Raw genomic sequence first — 22,890 nt, forward strand, 5'->3', positions numbered from 1 at the left:
ATGAGGCTAGGTTAAAACCGAATTTTCGTGTAGCAAAGAAAAGGCAAACGACAGCGCGGAAATCCTGATGCTCGAAGAGCCGCTCGTTACACAGCTGCTGCAGTTTTGGATTCGAGTTTGACGCTGCCGAGGTCTCGTCTCATGGATACCGGGTGATGTTTATTGCTTTAGGGTGTCATTTATATTCTAGACGTGGTTTTAACCTAGCACCATAGCAGAGCCACGTTTCAGCTGCACAGCGCAAGACAAACGACTGATGAGAAAGACGGATGCTGCAACGCTCGTGACAAGCGCTGTTAGAAAACTGCACCAAGCATCACGAATTCAAAAACAATTCATTCAGTCACAATTTGGTACAGCCATGAAACAGTACTTGATGCACTCCGTCGAAAAAGCAGTACCATAACTTTTTGGAGGCGCTATGTGAACCAGGAGAACACAGTCGGCACCTCAGTAGGTAGTAGCCTCGCGCTGCTTCCGGTTCGGTCGTAAAATAATTGGATAAAATGGTCACAGCAAAGTCTGCTGAAGGTTTCCAAATATTTTTATATTATTACTTTACTAAATTATTATTCTCTCTTAACAACCAAACTGCGCTCTTTAAAAAGAGCCTCCTTCAGAAAGCAAAGCTGGACTTCCAGCTCCACTTCCCTTTTTGAAGTCCTTTGGGTCTCCCTCTTTCAGGGAATCGACACTGCACATACATTAAAATAATGTGTGTTCAGTTGAATCTCTCCACACTTTCAGCTGCTACACTATACTCCGTTTCATACATCAGGTGCAACGCTGTGAAAGGTACGTAAATAGTCTGCGCGGAAAATGGCACGAGTGGTCTAAGGCACGAGAAAGCGACAGCGTGTAGTCAGCAATAAGAGTGCATTTTATGGAGCCGATAACAAATGTGTCATGTAGTAAGCCTGCAGGCATTTACTATGTTTCGCTCACTACAAGGAGCGCACTACATTTTGGCCGCGGATGCAGGCAGCGCAAACAAGACCGCTAGCCTTGAGAGTGTTGTACCTAATGTATGAAACGAAACAGAATAGTTTTTCAACGGTATTTCGAGCAAGCTGGCTTTGGTTTCCCCACCAAACCAAAACCCCAAAACAGTGACTTGGATATTAACCCAGTTCACACTGGAACTCAGACCGGGCACATGCAGTTGGAAGGGAGCACACAACACATGTAACAACTTTAGAGATTGTGCTTGAAACTGTAAAGTCTTTCTTTGTTTATTTGTAAATACATCTACATATGCACGTAATGCTCCCTATTTCAGACCTTTTTCAGGGCAAGTACCTTACACCAGGAGTCGGGATCTTCATTGCCCTGTGAAAGAATAACACAAATCACTGATAAGCAAGGGTGTTGGCATTGTTTTTACTCACACAAGAGCCATGTGTTCAGTTTCTTCAGTACAAAGCACACTTAGCATAGATAACTGTAATGGCACATGCAGTGTGGCTGGACGGCTTTTGAGACACATTTGCATTGCTTCTTTTAAAAGCTGTCATAAAAGCGGCTTTTAAAAACAAAAACAGACAACATCTTCACCCAATTTTTGCTTTTAGTTAAAATCCGATTCTTTGATATCTTCTGACCGTTATGATGTCTGTTTGGCAGCAAAATATGCATTTATTGCTTAGAAAATTGGCTTTGAAATTAATCTTTCTTTTTCTCACTACTCGATTTGAACTTGTGAAAACAAGACCAAATAGAACTTTGTGAACACAGTTTTGAAATTAATGGTGGTATAGCCTAGCTTCAAGGATCCACATACAAAAAACTGTCATTTCATTATCACTGTTTGCTTGTGAAGATGGCCAGTGGTAGAAAACCAGCATTTTCAATGAATGTAGCTTCTTTGTTATTAGAATGCAGCAATCTATACATACAGGCCGGCTTCAATTTGTTCTCATTGTTCCTTAAACTATGACGCTTCATGAACCTATGGTAAAACAAGCACCATGGCACTAAACCCATTCCTTAAAAGCCGATAGAACATAAACAGCATCAAATATTTGCAAGGTTGTCCCAATTACTTCATGACCAAAATCTGCATGACGAAATTAGCCGGTGTTCTTGATTTAAACTGAAAAGCTGCTACTAATTTGCATAAATGCAGATGCATGTGCAGAAATAAGATGTAAGGGACACCTACTGTTAGCTGGCAGTGTGCAAGTGCACTTGTCAGGAGAGCCTCAGAGTAATGAAGAGCACAATTCCTCTGACACGTGTTTATTTGTCTGCTACTTAATAAGGACATAGCACTATGACATCACCGTTAGAGCTTTTGGTGAAAGCCGCTATTTTTTGGAATTATCCTCCTGTCCCAAAATACTCGGAATATCTCCAAATTGAATTGACTGCTGCATGAGCACACATCAAGCTCGAAGCAATAACTAGCTCATTAAAAGTATTAGTGTATATGTCTTGATATGAATGAAGCTTTACTAATGCGTGCGCCTGATACTGGAGATCGAGCACAGTGCACCTCTAAAGACATTTCAAAAACACAGACCTCAAAATGCTAAGCAAGCAAGAATACAAATTCAAGTGCTATACAAATGTAAAAGTACTTGCTAAATACAAAAACTTCGCACATCTCGTAACAACCAGTATTCCATCTCTGTACCCAATAGTAAAAATGCACTTGAATGAACCTCACTTGAACGAACTTTTCTGTTAAACCAACTTGTGTGAAATCCCTTGCTGAAATCCCATTGTATCCAATGCAAATATGTTTCAGCTGAAGAAATTTCACCACACTGCGACTTTAGTTCACTGAACATTTTGGGAAGCACTGGTGCCCTGCTTTTGGGTCAGAATTCTGCACATATGCCGAAATTTTTGTTATCGAAACTTGAGACACTTCAATTCGGAAGCTGAACTCTATAGCGCCGCACTTTCACTTGAAAAACTTCGAGAATCTGCATGCACTTTAGCTTGGTAATGGCTACATAGCCACAGCCATCACCACCAGTAGCCAAGCGTAAAGGCCAGCGCACTTATCTTTTTTCAGTCACAAGAAGAATTCATGGAAGACTGTTTTTGAAGAAAATACAAAGAAAATTTCAGCAAGAGAGACACAAATCTGTCTAAGAAGTTGAAACCCTGTGTAACCTGTTAAGGCGCGCTCACATTAGCGGGAAAACGCGCAACGCAGGACGTTTTCCGCGTGCCGCTTCCCGCACAAGCCGGTTTTTCTCCCGCGGACAGCCTGCTGTGCCGTCCCGCAGAGCGATGGGTTCGGTACCTATTTTTCCCGTGCCGCTGACGAGAACAGCCAATGGGCGCCGACCGTGAACCGTGACGTCGGTCCCAGTTCAGTGACCCCGTCGGCGGAGGCGGAGGCTGCGCGCGTCCGGCCGGCCGGCTGGCCGGGCACTCGGCGGCTGCTTTGCCGATGACAACGACGCGAGAAAAGGGTGCGGTTTCCAGTCTTCTCTAGTGTCACGTGACTATCCCCTTCTCTTTCTGCTCGTTCGGGTCCTCCCTCAGCGCCTCCTCTCTCCACATTCCAAGACAACCGCAGCGAGAAAACGCGCGCAGTGTGAGCGTCATTCTGAGGAGCTGCGAGGCAGCGTCGACGTTGACGCTGTGCCGCTGCGGGAAGCTTCCCGCTAGTGTGAGCGCGCCTTTACGCATTTCTACCAATAAAGGTGCATAAAAAACCACAAACTCACCCAGCTTTTGAAGTTGGTAAATGCAAGTACAAAAGTTCAAAACAAAATTCCTTCAATATATCGAAACTGACAAGAACACAATGCATGAATTTATTTTTCAGTATTGTGAAATTAAACTCCTTTGGGTACAACTAAATGCGTGGAATATACTTCGTTTAATCAATGAGTGGCAATGTGCTCATTTCAATTCAGCGAACTTTCACTTAAGCAAACATTTCCTCAAGGTTCCCTTAGGTTCGTTCAAGTGATATTTCACTGTATGACTGCTCCATATCAGAAGCTGCTTGCAGCACTATGAAAACTGCACTGCCCCAGAGCAACCAGTGCCATTCTTCGATTAAATGCATCCCTCAGCACTGTTCTGCTAGCAGCTAAGTATTCATAATACACCTTGTCGATTTTGTGTACGTGCCCATTTCAAATTCCTTTGTATTGATTTTAAATAAAAGCTTTCAACTGAAGTGCATTGGCATTCAGATGGTGACACTTTCTCCATACTTTTGTGCTTCCGACACCCCCCATGAAAATGTAAGCGGCTTGTGGCTTCACATAAGGAGATGAAGACACGAACAAAAAATCACCATCAGCCTAACTGCGTTCACTGTAAGACGAAGGCCTCTCTCATATATGACCCTGTCCTGCACAAACTGCAGCCATCTAATTAGTTCTAATTAACCTAATTTAGTCTGCCCACCTGACCATTTGACATCTTCTGCTATGCTTGCCCTCACCTGGAATCCACTCCATTATCTTAAGAGACCATTGATTATCTTGCCTTCACATCAAATGCCCTGCGCATTTCCTCTTGATTTAGACTAGGATACCTTTAACTCACGTTTATTCCCTGACTCATTCTCCCCTCTTCCTGTATCTTCACGTTACACCTGTTATTTTTCTTTCCATAGCTCACTGTGCTATCCTCAATTTAAAAGTTCAGTCCTTTTTGTTAGCCTCCAAGGTTCTGCACCGTAGGTTAGTACCGGTAAGATACAACTGTTATATACTTAAAAAACAAGAAACCATGTTTCTAAGAATGCCCTTATAAGCAAAGACTATGCTTTTTCATTCTGCACATCTAAGATGGCGCTTTGTATAGTAACTGTTGCCAGTTGTATGGAGATGCCAAGTTAACATCCTGTTGACAACCAACAGATATTCATGGCTGTCAGCACACTGACATGATCTTGCATATGGCCACTGAAGGCTACAGTTTTAGTGGGTCCACTGCATCTCACAGATGAGAAAGCACCAGAGAGGCTACTGCCACAAGGAACAAACGATGGCTGGACTTTGCATTCCACTGTCAGCGGAATACACAGCCCATGATGGTGCAACTTTGTTGAGATGATGTGATATGTTTCCTTGCCATATTCAAAGCGTGCTTCTGGAGCACTGTACCACGATCACACACAAAATAGCTGGCAATGCCAGTTGCTTTATACGTTACCCTTTGCTAGCATCAGCAATCTGCTTCAAGGGTACTGTGCCATCAACAATGACTTTTGGGTAGCCAACTTCCCTCCTGGCATCTCTGGTGTAGTAGTAGTTATCGGCAAGCTTGCAAGCTGGTCCTGGAGGCAAATTGGGTGGTGGCGGGCTCCTTTAAAAGTAAAAAAAAAAAAGATGGTCGAGAAAAGCACATATTTCGGATAGCGTCAATTAGGAAAAACAAGAATGTATGCGAATGCAATAAGGACAGCCAACAGCATACAACACAAGCTGCATTTCCAAGCCTACTTGCTTGCAGAGGCAGATTCTGCATATTTCCTCAGCTGCACAGATGGAGTGCTACCACACTTGTGAACGCGTACCAATTACGCCACAGATGAGTAATCAATAGTTTTCGCAATATACACCAAGCTGTTCTCCCATGGTATGTCTTCGACTGTATGAGCCGAATAAGGATAGGGATGTCCATTGATCATTTCAACAAGAGAATGTGTCTTCATGCCATATCGAAAGTCCTCTTTTCCATGTCTGAGATGAAATCCTAGACAACACCCCTTGCTGAAACGTTGCTCAGTGTTGTGAGGCTTCTCTTATCCCTTTTGTTCCAGGTTTGTGCTTCGAGAACCACCTTGCTTAAGTCATCTACTTCTTGTGCACAAGTCGAGCTAAATGCGAATGGCACTAAACTTTGTAAAATATGAAATTCATATTACATGCATCAGTAAGCACACCAGTGCCACCCTTGTCAGCCCACCCTACGCCCCCGAATTCACAATACTCTGGTCAGTGCCGTAGTGGGTCACATGCAGCAATTCGCTCTACCGCGTCCATGTTCTCCTGACGAGTGTCAAACATTGTTGTCTAACCTGTCATGCTGGGACTGTCACTAAACAGCGTCGTTCGGGTTGCATTTCGTAAGATATCGCGTACGTAACTAAAGGTGCGCTGAGGACAGTGGTCTTCAGTGGCTGTGGTAGGAAAGGCAATTTTTCTTTGACGATGAGACACAGGCGGCGAGACCGCAGACATATTTATTGCAAAGGCATAACTGCCCCCGCTGACACGGCGCCCTAAAACCGCAGAACAGTGGGCCGTGTAAGCTTCTGAAGCGACTCGTCTACATTCATTTTGCTCAACCGTGAGAAGGACAGTATACATATTAAGGCTCTGAGAATGTTCAAAACAGCTAGCGAAGGCAAAGATCAAACGTGTTTCCTACCTAGTAGAAATGGAGTCGGGAAACCTATGCTGACCGTTCCACTGGCGCTGCAAAAGAAAATGTTTTAGTAACGAAAATCAAATAAAGTTCGAAGAGCAGACCAAGTATCAGTCACTCTCGCTGCGCAAAGGCATGATTCAACAAACACTGGCCACCTCTGAGTATGTAATAGAAGCAATGTATGCGCACAGCTGTGTTGCCTTACTCCGAGCAAAAACTCCCGGACCATTGCCACCGCTGGCGATACACTGCGCCTTGTAGCCATCGCAGTAATCGCAGGTTCGTCCTTCTTCGATCACCTCGCAACGTGGATTCACTCGGATCGCTAGAGCGCTTGACTTGGATACCAGTGGCATTTACGTGTTGTAATTCAAACAAACGCAAATCAATAATTTAAACATGAACCTTACTTTATCAAAAATAATTTTTGTTAAAAACTTTTATTACTGCTTTTAAATTAATTACCTAAAAATTTGCTAAGAAGTTTTACCTCTTGATTGGGTGGCTAGATTGGCAATATCTTGGGCTCCTAGTCTTGCACGTGTCTTCGGCCGAGGCTACCGCGCTGCGTTCCTTTCGCTTCCAGCCGCCGACATGGAGAAAGTCAAATTGGCACGTGTGAGTACAACTGTGCTTATTATTGCATGAAAACGTCTGAAAACTGAATACGATAGTACTGGTGTTTTCTGTGAGATCGTCTGCGGTCTGTTTTTGCGTAACTTGGCGTTTCTAATTGATTTTTGGCCTCTTGGCTTCAGGCGTGCGGTTAGGCTTAATGTCGAGAATGCTCGACGTGCTTGTTTCGCGCCGCATGCTTCGTGCAACGGTCTGACAAACTCGTTTCGTCTCACCTTGCAGGTGACCAAGGTGCTGGGCCGTACCGGGTCCCAGGGACAGTGTACCCAGGTAAGTCAGTGCACAGTCTATTGTTCCCGCCGCACATTGCTTCGGCTCACGTTGACACCCGTGCAGCCCTGCAGGTATCTTGGCTTCAAACACGAATGCGTTCAAAGCTGCATTGAGCGAGCGTGCAGGAGCTCGTGTATAATCGTGCCTTCAAGTTTTTTTCGTGAGTGCTTACGGGTGTCGGTAGGATTGAGACGTTCTACGCAATATATGCCTGCCTATCGTAGCTTAAAGCCGGCAAGAATCAGTGCGTATGGTTCATTCTTTGCTTACGAGAAAATTTGAATGGACTGAAGCACGCTTTTATAGGGAGCGATTTTTTGTTAAACTGCAGAATTACCCATTGAGTTAACACCTAAGATGTTTGCAGAGTTCGGTTCGGCCATTGCCGAATGAAATCCTGCCAATGGTAGCAGTTGTGCCGATTAGGAGTCATTTCAGCAAGCCATCGCTGCAGTGACAGTACGTGGAAGAAGCAGCCAGGCCTGTTTTTGCGTTGTGCTGCGAGGTTGGTGGTGTATTGACGAACTGGCGGTCTTCGCGCAGGTCCGCGTCGAGTTCTTGGACGAGTCCAACCGGTCCATCATCCGGAACGTCAAGGGACCCGTGCGCGAGGGCGACATCCTCACCCTGCTCGAGTCCGAGAGGGAAGCCAGGAGATTAAGATGATGTGAGTAGCATCTACTCCAACCTAATGTGTTGTCACTAGTTTTAAAGATTGTAAGGCAACCAGTCGTGTAACGTCTACACGTATTTGGATTCACGGCTCTATACAGTGTGGGTCAACTTGTAGGGCACTCGAACTATGCACTGCCCAGCAAACGGCGACATCTTGCTGCAGGTCCTAAAGGCTTGCACGAAAGCAAAGGTGCGCAGTCATGGTGGGGCATAATACCTGTAAAATCGTGTGTGGCATGCGCCTTTCAGCCCTGCTCAGATTTAGATGCTGGCTGTCCATCATTGTGATAATGCTTCTGCAGTCTGGCAGCATGTGATTTGGATTATGTGCATGACCGATGAGGCATGCTTTCATTGCCAAAGGGGTCATGGCTTGTGGACTGACAGGCATTCATGTTGACGATGTGTTCCGTGTGTTTGTCAGTGTGGTGGACTAACGTGAACTTGTTGTGCATGGGTAGTACTGTCGTGCACCGCTTCTTTAAAGCTGCAGAATTTTGCTGGGGTGAAAGTGTTCCAAGTTGCTTACATTGTGTCTAGTCTAATTTCAGCAAACTATACCTTTTCTGTCAATTTTATGTTGCATTCTCTTATGTTGTTTACTTTTTCGATATTTCATTACCTCTGCCAACCCTTGCCTGGTTAGGATTGTATTGAATTTGGAAGCAGCAAGCTTGCAAAATTTTTCTTGTACTTGGTGATGTTGGAGTGTCTGGTAGTGTAACACTACATTAATGTATCGCTGGTTGAACTGCAGGAAGTTGACTGTCTAGTCACTAAGTATATCTTACTGTTCTGCCATTGTGACCCAACTTCTCTAGGTGATGAGATAGGCTTAGTTTGCATAGATTGAAGTGCTAGTGCTCACACCAGTTGTGCCTTTCCGGCCCCTCTTCTTTTGAAATATAGGCTCTAAATTTGGGGGTACTTTGCACTAACCAAAAAGGGACTGCTTTGCCTTTTGTTGGTGCTTCTTTGTCTCTTGCTACAAATATTTTAAAATTGCACATAGATTGTGGTTAGACTGGCAGAGATGGTCATTTTGTGTTTGTTGGCGAGCTCGTGAGTTACATTGCTCTTGTGTGGTTCAATTTTTCATGTTTTGCTTTCAGACCGTGGCACTGGAGAATGAGAGGATGACCCCAGGATTCTTTGGTGACCACAAATAAACATGCAACATCCCCACCCCTGCGTTATGGGCCATTCTGTGGAGCAGCTTTTGCTGCCTCCTCCCAGCTTTGATGTGGTTTTAGTTGGAAAAACACCAATGGCTATGTGGTGGTCCTTGGAAAGGTGTGAAGTAGCAATCATTAGATGGTAAGGTCTCAGATTAGCTTGGACTTAGCAGAGGGAATGGAAGAAACTAGGGAGGAAGCCCATCATTGAGTTATAAGAGGGAAAGTTGAATTTGGGATCTCTGCAGAACGGATGTTCAGCTTTCACATAGGATGACAACCTTAATGTTCAAACATGTACCAGTAATCTCTCTGCTGTCATCAGAGTACACAGTAGTAGGATGGTTAGACAGGTTACTGGCAAGCTCTCTCTCGAAATGAATGATCCAATTAAACTCCCAAAGCATGAAAGCATCTATCCCTACAAGGAAGTGGTAGACGTATAAAAGCTAATAAGCGCAAGATAGCCTCTAAGGCATAGGCAGAAACATGCATGCACTGAGATTAGGAGGGCAGTGTCGTTGGCAGTATGAATAAGATAATGAGCCAAAGAGTTTACACAAGTCTGCTCAGTAGCCAGTGTAAACTGGACGTTGACGAGTAATGCACAGCTGGTACAGAAAACTTAATTGCAAAAATAAGAGAGGCTTTTGCCCTGCAGTGGGTGTAGTAGGCTGTCAATTCATGGACACAGGGTCTGACAAATGACGTTTTGTTATTTCAGAGGGTGGCCATTTTTCCTGTTAGCTTTTTGGTGTTTTGCACAGAAATTGGGAAATTTTCTTTGGCGTAATGATCATGTTACTAAAGAGGTTAAAAAAATGCTGTAGAAGATTCACAGGATACGTAACAAAGCTTGCAACAGCCAAGTCTCTGAGCAGGGGTTAAATGCAAACAGCTCGCATGAACAGCAGGTGCGATCTAGTTGTGAAGTGGTGAAATTTGTACTTCCAACATAGAAGAGCCGCACATGCCATGGAGCTGGCTCAAGCAGTGATGCTCAAGTGTCGGCATTTCAGGCTTGCCAATTAGTGTTTCCTAGTACATGCTTGGTAAGCTTGATGTTGGCATTGCCAACGATAATTAAATGCTACTCATTACTTGTAAGCTAAAACATGTACTGCATCAAACTCGTGTTAGTGCAGTGTTGGCATGCGTAACGGGCCTCAGGTGGTTGAAATTAATTCGGAACCTGCAATAACCTTGCACTAGATCTCGGTATCTGTAAATAACCTGCAGCAGTGACTGCACTGCACAGTGCTGGTATTTTTTTCGGCTGGTTGTGTTGGCAGGGAAGCACTTTCATGGCTAGCTTGTGAATCCAATGGTGCTGCATGCAGGGAATCTTCACATTGAACTGAACAAGCCCTACCAAGCTGACAGACTCGACAACAAAAATAGGAAGGAACAAAAAATTCTTTTCAGAGTTCATTCACCTGCCTTTCTACAGGGACTGGGTGCCCATTGTGTGGCACCACCGTATGGATGGATAAGGCTGAAGCCACCTCAGCAGAACAGTGCCACCTGTGGCAAAACGCTCGTCTGCGGAGTGGCGTAGCCGGTTCATTCTGTGGTTGGCATTAGTTTTTTTCGGTCTGGAAATAGTGAAAAAGGGAAGAGGCTTTTGTGAGGCAAACCACGTGTACGACGTGTTGAGTATCAAGGATTGGTTTAATTGTCAAATGAAGCTTGCTGGTTTGCCATTTGCTCAGTCTGGAAGCACAGAAGATAAAAAACGCTATTGTGACTGATATAACATTTGTACAAGAGAGCAAAGCAACTACAGATATGGCTGGATGACTGAAGTCTCTTCATTTTGCTTTTATTTTTCATGCTTTTTATTTTCAGATTATTGTGATTCGTATGTCCTTGGTACAAGGAATAAACAAAAATGATTAGTCTAGCTGTCTCATAATTCAGTAACTTTAAGGCTGAAAATTCTTTTGCAGAGCACCTGTAGGTGGGGTGGTTGTTATAAATTGTGATATCTCTAATTGCACGCAAAAACAAATCTGGAAAGACTCCCGCAGCTTATTGTCATGGAGTTCTTTAAAGCTAAAAGAAAAACTTGTATTATTACATGAAGCAAACGTACCACCCAAAATTTTATCCGGCTGAAAATTGCGCTTCCAAACTTTTTTCTTGCTTAAAGTTGAAAATGTCTTAAGAGCACAAAAATCCCGCGTAATCAAAGCTTTCTGGTAAACACTGTAGGTCTAATTAAAGCATCAAAATTTCCTCCAGCTGACTGTCATACTTTTTAAAACTGAAAACAACCAGCTTTGTTACTCTGTGTGCAGTTAACAAACAACACACTTCTCTTACGCTCCCAGATGTTTCTACCACCTGCGCTTAACTAAACGGGAGCTGCATTGCTTGTGCTGCAGTGAAACCGCTGCCACAAATTGTACTGTACATTCAAGAGAAGCGTTGGGACGTAAAAAAACAGGTTGAAGTTAGTCAACGCACTACTGTTACCTTTTGTAGCACCCTTGGCAATCTATAGGTGCTAGGATTCTAATTAGGGATGTTGGATTCCTCTGATTGCCGATAAAATGACTACTACAGATACAGGAGTGCGGCTTCGGCTCCAGTTAGAACAAAATTTTATAAACTGCCACAAAGTTTCTATGACGAGACAGTAATCAACCCCATGCATACATATTCGAACCAACTGTATCCAGGCCGCCCGCCATTCGTGCTGGTACGGAAGCCGTTGTGATGGAAACCGGTAGAAATGAATTGGGTTAGAAGCGTCCAACGGGTTTGCGTAGCTGTTAGTGCAACCAACAACATAATGTGTCTGCCTAGACTTTGTTTCACCGGACACAATCATGCACAACACCACCTAAACATTAAGAGCACCGAAGCAAACTCCACACAAACCAACGACAGACTGCGCTCACCTATGCGCTGGGCCATTCCGGTAATGAGGGAAGTGCTGAGAGGCGGTGCCACCTATCTAGCTGTCCAGTCCGTATACTGTTGCTACTTGTATGCTAGCAGTTACACAAACAATGTAAGTAGTCGGCTCTGGCATCAAAGACTATGTTCACAGATGCAAAGGAATGAAATGCATAAAGAATTTTCACAACATACAGCCAAAGCATAGCAATGTCACCCATAGCAATCAACTTGAAGGCTAACTTGAGCCAGCAACAAGCTTTTGCAATTTGTTTGCCACTGAAAAACCCACAAGCCTGTTCTGTGATCTTGAATTGCTTGCATATTTTATCAGATGGAGTCCTCTGTATTTGCTTTTAAAAGCATGTTTTCTTGTTACACAATGAAAATCAAGGAATCTCTCAATATTTGCAAAAATGCAGTCAGCAGCTCTGATCCTATAGAACTGGCAGTAATGAATGTAAACCAGTCACAAGTGAGTCGGCAGTGCCATAGATGCCATGTAGCTTTCAAGCACCAGCCTAGAACCAATGAAAACAAGTCGCTGTGCACAACAGCACAGAATAACAGACACAGATGCATGGCACCATGGCCTTCTGTCTTTATTTGCAACCCATCCAAAATAAACGGACAATGCCGCGTAAAAAATTAATGCACACACCAAAAATAAACTCAACTCCTCTGAAGAGAAAGAGATAAAATAACTGCCATGTCTAATATGCATATGCAGTTAGCCAGTGTTAATAAATACCCATGAATTAGTTCTTTAAAACAGTGTATACGAAAATATCACGTACAGTCAGCCGACTAGAAACAAATACTTTGCATGTCTTGACCTCAGTGCTTTTAGATTGTTCTTATAGTACTTTGAAAAAGAAAAAAAATAAATTCCACACAATATTACAGACACAGTCCAGCTGCAATGTGTTAACAAAGGTGCCTGGGTAAAAAACAGGCCTTCACCGTAACAAAAAATGTCGATGCAAAGCTGCGCAGATGGCTTAAGATTGCATGCCACGCAATCAGAGTGCAAAAGTAGATGCTAAAATAAAGCTGTGAGTATGCTGAAGTTGGTGGAAGCTCTCTAGTTTCCTGCATGCAAACCTGAACACATCAGCAGTGTAAAGCGTGGAACAGACAGCAAATAATTCACTCTCAAGGGGTGGCCCTAAAGCACATTTCAACAAAATCAACATTTCTCAGTCCCTGACGTCCCCTCCCCAACTCTTCAAAAATCATGCAACTGTATGCTTAACCTTTCATTGAACAGAAATCTGCAAAGCACTCTCTTCTTTCGTAAGGAAAAGATCAAGAGGTAGCGTTAAATTTTCACTGCTGCATCAGAGTCTATTAAGGTAAAAAAAATCGTGACGGACGCTAAGAAACTGAGAAGTGTTTTGACAAGTGTGCTTCAAGATACCCCCCTCATCAAACAAGGTTCTGTCGCTGAGTTTTAATTGCTCACAGAGTACACTATCGCACGAAACACATCTCACACATTCTATATTTTTTTTTTCCTTTTTGTACAGTGCTGTTGTAAAGTAGCTTTTGAGAGCCGAAATTTTGGTATGACTGGCTGCCAGCCACGCTGTCATTTGCAGACTGGTAAAGAAAAAAAACAAGAAAATTGTACTTTTTATTTTTTTCTATTCTAGTTTGCTTCATAGTCCTTAACTGCATTCAGCAGAATGACTGCACCACTAGCTACAGATTTAGAATGGAATGCACGTTTGAGGCTGCGACAGAATGCTCACAATAACAAGCAGGGTCTCTAATCAACAGTTCATCCCTCAGGGTGCTTCTAGGATACATGGAAGTGAAAACATGGATGCAGATAAGCTGCATGTGCCAAGAATTTACTAATCTGAGCCACTATCCGGGGTAAGTGCGTGCAAGCGAAAAATCATTACTCTATATAAAACAGCTTTAACACGCATGTACAAATGCGGTGACCCCACCATTGATAACAACTGCTAAACGTGTCAGTGGTGATACCTTAAAGAACCCAATTAAATGCACTTTCAATTGCAGTGCATTGCACACCAGCATTTCATCTAACATGATGCCCAAAAGCGATTATTTCAATTCTGTCTTCAACGTTACAAAATTTGGACATTCGCAGCCAAATTGAAAGCTCTGGTATTCCAACAAATGCTCAATCTTGACGTCTTCATGGTTAAAGGAACAATGAGGGCGAATTGCGGCTCTCCTGTGTAGATTGATTACCGTGTTCCAACCGCAAAAAGGGCACTTTCACTGAAAATGGAGCTTTTATCAGTTAGAAAACAGCAAAAATGGAAATACAAATGTTGCCATCATCCACTGATTCCCCAAGTGAACTGCTTGCATCGACACATATTTCTGGACGTAGACCCCAGAGGCCAATGCGCTACATGGCTATTCACTTCAAAATGGTGGTCACAGCTGTAGACGTGATGTAGACATCACGAGTTGGAATCAAGTGGCAAGAAAATTTTCAAATGCATTTATCTTAGTGATAAACGTTTCTTTTGCTTCCAGATAAATGTCAGCTCACCCAGACAAAGCCACAGAACCGACTTTTACTCCTCAGGGTCGCTTTAATTTTACAGCACCAATAAATCTGCACGAAGTTGTTAAATACTCAGTCCAAGTACAATGCTATAAAGTAGCATTGGCATGTGTGCACTGCCAATAAACCATACAAACACTTGTGACTAACTAGTACTACCACAAGCTAGCCATACACATTTACACTTTCAGCTTTGGCTGCTGTTTATCACAGCTTAGGGTTCGCCACAGCGGAGAGAATGATATGCAAGCAGTACCAAACTGACATCCGCACTGGCCTAGGAAGCGTGCACAGGCATAAACTTGCAGGCATTCATTTTTTTTTTTTTCAGGCACATTGCTCCAATTCCCATCAAGCATATCCCGGCTCTGCCTAATCTAGCAGGAGCGCATTGCATTGCAGTGGGATTCAAGACTACAGCTGCATCAATACACTGACACTGACAAGGGATAATGGAAAAGGTCCAGCTTATTTTGCAGTAAGTACTGACAGTAGCTGCTAGAACCTTTTTTTCAAAGCAGCATCGACACCAAATTCTTGGTTGCATGTTTGCTTCTTTGGAATGGTGCATAAGACATTGCTGTACACAAATCACTTGGTAAATTATTTATTAATGATTTACTTCCCTTGCGTTGTTTTTGTTTCAACAGCCACCCTGTGGCTGATGAATATGAAACTGAAAACACATAAGATGGAAATTCAACTATAAATTGTTTACTGGGAGTAAGTGGATTCTATGTGGCAATTTATATTTACTGGTGTCTCCCATATGATCAGAAATAAAGAACACACTACCAACATGGTGTCTCTACTCCTTTAAACTAGCTACCATATTATAGTACACTATGTGCATCGAATAAATAACGCTATACTAGCATTGCACTGCGCAAGTGAAAGGCTTTGCATCTTGGTAGGGTAGACAGTCTACAGTAGAGACACCTATAAAGACTTGCATCACATATTCTAGCATGTCGAACTTGCACATTGCAGTTCCGTTTCATTTATGAGCTCGCTGCTTTCACATGTGTCCAGAATGATTTCTCCTAAGTCAAAACACAAGTGAGCAAAGTATGGTTTGCTAGACTGCATCCACTTCACAGTGCACTAGTTGGGTTGGGAGGAGTTACCAGTGGGCTACACATCATGCCCGAGATGTGGTTTGTGCACGACTTGAATGTGCATGAAGACGTCAGCCATGCACTGCATCAGTCACTCAGATCGCCCCTCAGCGCAAATAAATGTTTATAAACCCCAAGCTAACATACTCTTTCATCAGAGCAGCACTAAGTTGCACAGTGGCGCTTTCGTGCCTCAAAAATGAAGCATTAAAAAAAATCATATCACTACAAGTACCTTGCTTTGAACATAGCGTTTTTGTTACACGCAGCGTTTCTAGTTAGTGAGATGCTATGTGCAAAGGTCTCGCACGGCAAGCACATTTTGATGACGTCAAGCAAGGGCACGCTTCGAACTTTGGAATGTTTGCATGACACAACTGATAGTTACTGAAACTTGTGTCGATATTGTCCATGGAATGAGTCCATGAAGACATTCTGCATTTTATCTGCGCACGAAAAAGAGTTCGTGTTTCGAAAAAGACATTTCGTGTTTGGCAGATGGTAAGAACATCTCACTGGAGCTTTCCTGATCCAGTGCCAATGGTAATGTGCTCAATATCGAACCATTTTTCGCCTACAAAGTCGTATCAGCCATACCTCACAACTAATATGGCCAAATTTCCAAATAATGGATGCTTACGATGCCTAGTTTCTCTGCAAACTGGAGTTCCACCGTTATTTTTTTCCTCCATTTTTCTTTTGTCAATGCTTGTCCACTTGTGTGACCGTACCAAAAGCAGTAGGCTCATGCCACATCACCTTCAAATGTACGTGTTTCCTTATTGTTGGGGCAAACAAACTAGCTTGACCACCGCATGACGTCCTGCGTCATTGAGTACGACTACCAGACAACCACATTAGCCCCCACATAAAATTCATTGTGACTGTGACGCTCGACGCAAGTGACGATCGCACTTCCTATTCCAGCGCCCCTGCATGCTGTCACGTTTCAGCCTACAACAGCAGTTATGTCACTTACATGAAGTCGCAAATGCATGCAATTGCGAAGTCTCACTTATCACACAACTGCATGGTGGCAGCTTTCGTCGTGTTACAAAAAAATGCAGCCGTCTTCAGCTTAAACACATCTGCTTTCAACTGCGACACAAGCAGCAGCAGACTCGGCCGCATCACTCACCCATTTCTCTTGCCTAGAGAAAAGAATGCGCATCGCCGTCACAAACTCACAGTCTCCTCATCCGCGCAGTGAGCATTCGAGGCAAGCGGCAAACAACAGCAGCAGTTGCACTAGCAGCAGAAGAGTGGCCGTTTTCTGGGGATCCTGTAGGGGCTCTGACATTCACTTGGGCACCAGTCCTCTCGACTCGGGGTAGCAGTTGCTTCCTGCCGTCGATGATGATGACGCTTCGGATGTTGACTCGGACAGCTCTTTTTGACGGTGACGTGCAGATTTTGCTCTGCGTGTGAAGATAGGTCAAGCATCAGTTTTTAAATTTTAGTTTTGTGACGAGTCCCACTCTGTTTCGTGCAGTCAGTGCTTTCTGAAAGGTCGTGTCTTAGTTATAACGCTGTCACAAGTTAACAGTGCATACAGGCTGAGAAAGAAGTGTGGTGCAGAAAAAAACATGTGCCAGGAAAATTGCAATTGTGAGCTGGGACCATCTTGCCGTTAGTATTGTAGTTCGTTTTGCACAAAAAACACCCAAGAACACATAAGCTGCTCATTAGACGCCGGCACAGAGCAAGCGTTAGGTGTGCTGAATACTTCGTGACCTGATTTGTGGACCTAAATTCCACTGTTTTCCCTCAAGAAAAGTAAACAGTAAATTGTGGTGTTTAAAGTCAAAGTCACAAAGCAATCTATGTGTTATGAACGACACTGCAGTGGTGGGCTTCGGATTAATACAGACAACCTAGAGTTCCTTAACATTCAATGATATTGTAAAGCACATGGATGCCTTATGTGTTTCTCCATCAAAACGCGACCTCCGCGGCCAGTATCGAACCCGCGACCTTGGGATCAGCAGCCGAACATGCCAACCGCTGAGTCAGTGGTGGGCTATACTGACTCCTTGCCTCGAACCATAGGTGAGTAGCCGTCAATCCAGAGCTTCTGCCATTTCTTATTTCCTCTGTCTGGCTGGTACCACTCACTGTGCCCCTATTTAGTAACCTAACTAAAGGACATTGTAACAAATAGTTTGGTTTGGTTTGATTTAGGGGGTTTAGCGTCCCAAAGCGACTCAGGCTATGAGAGACGCCGTAGTGAAGGGCTCCGGAAATTTCGACCGCCTGGGGTTCTTTAACGTGCACTGACATCGCACAGCACACGGGCCTCTAGAATTTCGCCTCCATTGAAATTCGACCGCCGTGGCCGGGATCGAACCCGCGTCTTCCGGGCCAGCAGCCGAGCGCCGTAACCACTCTGCCACCGCGGTGGCTAATGTGTGACAAATGCTTTGCTCTACACATGGACTACCACAAAGCTACCGCCACAATGTGGATGTGCCAACTGCCTTCACTTCACTGTGAAGAGCATTTTACTGCATTCCAGAAAGGCTGCCAACTGTCAAGGTTGCCAAGATTGCACTTAACAAGCTTGACAACAAGCACCGAGGACATAATGAAATGTACTTGATGCAGGTTGTCGCAACAGCACCAGTTCAGCTGAGTTTCGCATAAAACTTTTAGGGAAGCATGAAACATCACCTCATAACAAGAACTGGTGTAAGTTGCACCACTGAGCTGAGTGGTCAGAAATGGAGATTGGAAGTACCAGGTCCCTCAGAGCAATAATAAAGAATAGTTAAGGTTTTTCAAGGGTTTACATGTTTGGAGAAGATTCAACCACCTAGTGCTTTCGACTTAACACATTGTGCAGCAACCTATGGACATTCTGCATGCTCAGTATTCATCCAAAACAAAGTGGTTCTATATCCTCTTCACTCAAATAAATTCTATTTTCAAATGAATAAAGACCCCGAGGTACCACATTTGGCTACTATGTTGCAGAACTGCCACAATGGGTGCATTTAGAACTGTGCCATGTGCAAGAAGGAAGAAAATGTGTTGCACCTAGAAGAGCGTTGGCTTTTCTCCCTCCGGCTATTCCTGGGTTCACCATGTAGTTGAAAGATGCTTAGACTGTGGAGAAGAGAAGGACAGGTTGTTGTCCCTTTTTGATAGGCCACAAGCAAACAAGGCAGAAAGACAGGCTCCCACCTTTGCATAATTGTCAGCACACTGCAGTGCATTCATAAATTAACTGTCTCAAAAGTCACTTGTTTGCATAAAACATGAGCATTTCCAGCACAGCAATCCCAATGTCGCTGGTTTGCACAAAAAATCAGCATTACCAGCAGAAAAAAAATACGAATGAAAAGAAAGAAAGACCATAAACTTCTTGCTCAACTGTCAAGAGTAGGTCAACAAGTTTCTGCACCAAGGCTGCCAGTGTTGCACTGGAAACCTTTTTTCAGTGTGAGTTTTGAAGCCTCGTAAGAAGTTCTACAGTGTTTCAAGCTTTGCTTTGAACTTAAAGGAAAGCCGAGAGCAATGGGATAGTTTCTATAAAATAACTTTCGTTCCTCTACATTTGGCGCACAAAAACAAGTTAAAGCCATAGATGTGAAGACATGTAACATCCACAATAAGTAAAAAGTGTCATGGCCTAACTTAAAGAGAAATACCTGAAAAAATTATTTCTCATGTGCAAATTTTTGTCCCATTCCAATCACTCAGGTGGGAGGTCTAAGACATGCAAAAGGATGAACGCAACACGAGAGAAAAAAACAAATATTCTGTTAACTCCCACTACACGCATTAAAGCTTATGTGAATTGTGAAGCTTGACTCCAGTCATTTTATTCCTCCACATTTTACTCTGGTTGTGGCAACTAGAAGATGCTGTTTTCTATTCTGCAAGATATTGACAACTTCCTAGGACCATAAGTGGGTGTTTCTGCTTTCCTATTTTTACTGCAGTAGTAGCTGTTAATGTGAAGGCTCCAGATCAAAGATTTCACGTCGGCCATTGTCATCTTCGCAGTAGTCAAAAAATGTCCATGCAGCCGAGCATGACCGAAAGGAAGGGGGCAGGCGGGGTGGGGGATAGCCCGCACAAGGTGCCACTTAACGGGGGTCCACCTTGAGCAGCACATAGCCCGTGCCTTGTGCCTTGTTCCCCCTTTCCCCAAACAAACAGGGCAAAGGTTAATAGGAAAGGCATGTCTGTTTTCATCGTCATTCCGTATCTACATGACCCAGAGCAGAGGGGCAGGGACGCAGCATGTGCATCCCACACAGGCTGCATCTTTCTGTGCATAATCATTATCACATGCTACATGCCAGCCGGCGCTGATTTTGCACATTACCAGTAGAGTAATCGCCACTGGAATTTTTAATCAACCTCACAGCTGCTTCAAAATTGTTCACACTTTCAACTGTGGTCGCAAAAAAAATTGCCTGTGGCTCAACCCGGCTCAGCCAGGTTATATGGAGAGAAAGCTCAATTAAGCATGGTTAGACACAGTTTAGCTTTGGCACAGTGCAGCGCTGTACAGCAGCGGTACCACATAAGCGGCGAGCGCTGCCTTTTATTCAGCAAGAGTAAATCACGTGGTTAGTCACGTGACACAACTGGCGAGAACGAGCGGTCAGAGCAGCAGTCGATGCAGCGGCAGAACAAACGGCAACAGCTGCGACAAGTCATGTGGTATAACGTCATAGCCACACCTGCGGCGAGCCTCCAGTTAGAGGTCAAATCTAAGCGTCATTTGACCTTCAGCTTTGCGTGCGAAAAGTAGAGCTTTTCACTCCAAAAGTCATCTGACTTTACTGCCATGCGAGGCCAAGAAATGGGAAAGGACAGCGTCCTCCTTCTTCCCTCCACTTTATCACCCCACTCCTCCCAATTGCGTTGCAAACAAGACGATGGCATTCCCTGCCAACATATTGCAGCTGCGCATAATATTTTGGTACCCTAAAACACATTGATAGACCTCATTTCTGATGCTACAATACTGCTTACTTTTATCAGTTGGTTTTTAGTTGAGCATCAAGCAAAGTTACTGACAAGTATTTACTTTCAAGAGCTGAAATCACAAATGTTTTTCAAAAAAAAGTTTTTCGCACCATTCCTGTCAGCCATTTCAAACAGGGCTGTCAGTATTTGGCTATTTGTCAACTTGCCAAGGCTACTCACAAAGAATGAAATTGACCGCCCCACTTCACCCACTGCCATACAGCTCCCAGTGTTTCCCTACTTCAGATTTTTTTCGTTCGCTCCTTAAAGTCTGTTGAGAAAACTGAGCATATTTTCTCAACCATGATGTGTCCAGGCAGCAGTCATGTTCTATTTGGGGAATTCTGCCTTCTGCATGAAATCCGAAGGATAAAATGTGGTGAAATGGAAATATTTACAGAGCTTGAGGGAATTTTAACAACTGAAATTGTCTCACTTTTTCCAAACTGACTTCAGTTTTTGCCTGCTGCAAGGAAAAATTGTGTGAAATAGGAAATTTCGAGTTTAAATGAGGGAATTTTCAGTTACAGCCTGAAACATCACTGCCAATCAGGCTATTATTAAGAAAGGACAAACTTGGAATTCATGATGCTACATTGGGGTACAAATAGTTAGGTACTAAGAAACCGCACCTCACATAATGCACATGTGCTTCCCTTGTTTCATCAAGTCACTACAGTTATGAGGCTTACTTCGTCGATAACTATCGCACATTATCCGCATAGTGAGAAAAAGCAGTTAAACCATGGGGTTATTCTTGTCATAATATTATTAGTGAATAAGGAAGCAGTAAGTACACCACAGAATCAACATGTGAACTAAATTAATTGAACATCAGTGCATTCCTGGCTGGAGGTGTTTCCAAGAGCAAACCTTGTCACTGTCAACATCCACAGGGCTGCAAACAAATTCCGAACTAAGCAGGGTAGCTTTTTGAGACTAGGTTTTCAAAATCATAACAGCAAAGGAAAACCTTCACAGCATGGCTAATATATTCAATCGAAAGTAGTTCAAGGATTGACATTTCCAGGAATTTCAGGTCCTTCCGCTGGTATGTGGAAAGCATCAGAAACCAACCAATGGAAATATGCCACCGCAGATGGAATCAGAAATGTGAGAGTGGGATGTATGCTTGGGAATTCAGTTTCCCTAAGTTCTGACTTTGCCCACCTGGCATCAATGTCCAAATCTTCTTCTCTCAAAGCGTCGTCCAAGACAGCCCTGAGATGAGGAGACATGGCCGGCGCGTCGTAGTCTCGCGTCGTTCGGACGGGCATGTCCAGCTCTACCTGGAGGATGTGCTCGCCCTGCATACACATTACACCAACAAAGTAAGCTGACTTGTGCAAGTCTCGAAAAAAAAAAAATGTATACAAAGTTTAAAAAACAAAAGGTGGACAGAATACATACCGTATCCATGACTATAATTTAAGTTTTTTAGTGTGAAATCACTACTTAACATGGTAAAACTCGATCAAGAATTTTGTGTGAAGCCTTGGAGTAACTGTGGTAAGCTCGGGTTAGTTTGGAGGAACGTCGCGCAAGTTGCAGGCAATGGGAGGAAGCTCGGGTAAGTTCGAAGGAGCGTACGCCAGCTGTAGCCAGTAGGAAAAGGACATCGTGCCAGCTGCCACCAAATGGAGAGGGTGTAGGGACAAATAGCGAGAAACGCGGTTGAGTGCACATTCAGATAGTAAAAAGAAGAGGCGAAGAATGAACACATGCTTTCGCACATCTACACGGTTTAACTGCATTAAATTCCTACCACTTTTTTAACTCACTACATCAGTTTTAGAGAACAACTCGCGTTTATTTGGATTAAAAGTACAGACATAACACAAACTTTTTTTCTCGCTGCTCCTCAAGATTGCTTTAGTGGCCTTCACCACCAGACTCACAAGTTGATATGAGAAGTCAACTTTTTGATGTATGTACTTGGGACTGTGCGGCGCTTACAGAGAAATTAAAGGGTGGTATGAACGTGTAAAGAAGCCGGCATGGGCCCCTGAGAAAGATGCACTAAAAGAGTTGAGTGGAGTAGGGACTGGGCAGCACGGTGCTCGTAGCAGTGGCAACGTTGTGATGAAGGCAGCCGCTGCTGCGTACAGGACTGCACGCGTTAATGCATTGGAGGCTTTGCTGCAGTTGATGATGTGCGAATTTCTCAAGTGTTGCCTTTGAAATAATACTAACATATCTGCTGCTTCGATATTTCAGCCAG

At 43.7% G+C, this 22,890-nt stretch overlaps 3 protein-coding genes across 4 annotated transcripts in view; 1 reads left to right on the plus strand and 2 right to left on the minus strand.

The window, feature by feature from the left end:
• Positions 1 to 1,207: 1,207 nt before the first annotated feature.
• On the minus strand, positions 1,208 to 6,716 carry LOC144110005 (NADH dehydrogenase [ubiquinone] 1 alpha subcomplex subunit 7-like). Its single transcript, XM_077642807.1, has 4 exons — positions 6,560 to 6,716; positions 6,355 to 6,401; positions 5,134 to 5,286; positions 1,208 to 1,329 (listed from the first exon to the last, which is right to left on the minus strand). The coding sequence occupies exons 1-4, from the start codon at positions 6,617 to 6,619 to the stop codon at positions 1,287 to 1,289; spliced, it is 303 nt and encodes a 100-aa protein (XP_077498933.1). The 5' UTR covers positions 6,620 to 6,716; the 3' UTR covers positions 1,208 to 1,286.
• Positions 6,717 to 6,867: 151 nt separating this feature from the next.
• On the plus strand, positions 6,868 to 9,123 carry LOC144110111 (small ribosomal subunit protein eS28). The gene is made up of 4 exons (XM_077642927.1): positions 6,868 to 6,972; positions 7,213 to 7,260; positions 7,807 to 7,930; positions 9,051 to 9,123. Exons 1-3 carry the CDS (start codon positions 6,949 to 6,951, stop codon positions 7,927 to 7,929), a joined length of 195 nt encoding a protein of 64 aa, XP_077499053.1. The 5' UTR covers positions 6,868 to 6,948; the 3' UTR covers position 7,930; positions 9,051 to 9,123.
• A 3,463-nt stretch (positions 9,124 to 12,586) lies between these two features.
• The window catches only part of Klp68D (kinesin-like protein 68D), a 33,733-nt gene continuing 23,429 nt past the window's right edge, over positions 12,587 to 22,890 (minus strand). The window contains exons 20-22 of one of the 2 annotated variants that reach the window (XM_077644117.1): positions 21,840 to 21,976; positions 18,723 to 18,791; positions 12,587 to 17,104 (exon numbers count right to left, since the gene is read on the minus strand). In XM_077644117.1, coding sequence (XP_077500243.1) covers positions 16,987 to 17,104; positions 18,723 to 18,791; positions 21,840 to 21,976 — 324 coding nt within the window. In that variant the 3' untranslated portion in view covers positions 12,587 to 16,986. The remainder of the gene's footprint in view (positions 17,105 to 18,722; positions 18,792 to 21,839; positions 21,977 to 22,890) is intronic. The other variant, XM_077644118.1, reaches the window with a different exon arrangement.

The sequence above is a fragment of the Amblyomma americanum genome, chromosome 11, assembly GCF_052857255.1.
Source record: "Amblyomma americanum isolate KBUSLIRL-KWMA chromosome 11, ASM5285725v1, whole genome shotgun sequence".
In the NCBI taxonomy this organism is placed as follows: Eukaryota; Metazoa; Arthropoda; class Arachnida; order Ixodida; family Ixodidae; genus Amblyomma; species Amblyomma americanum.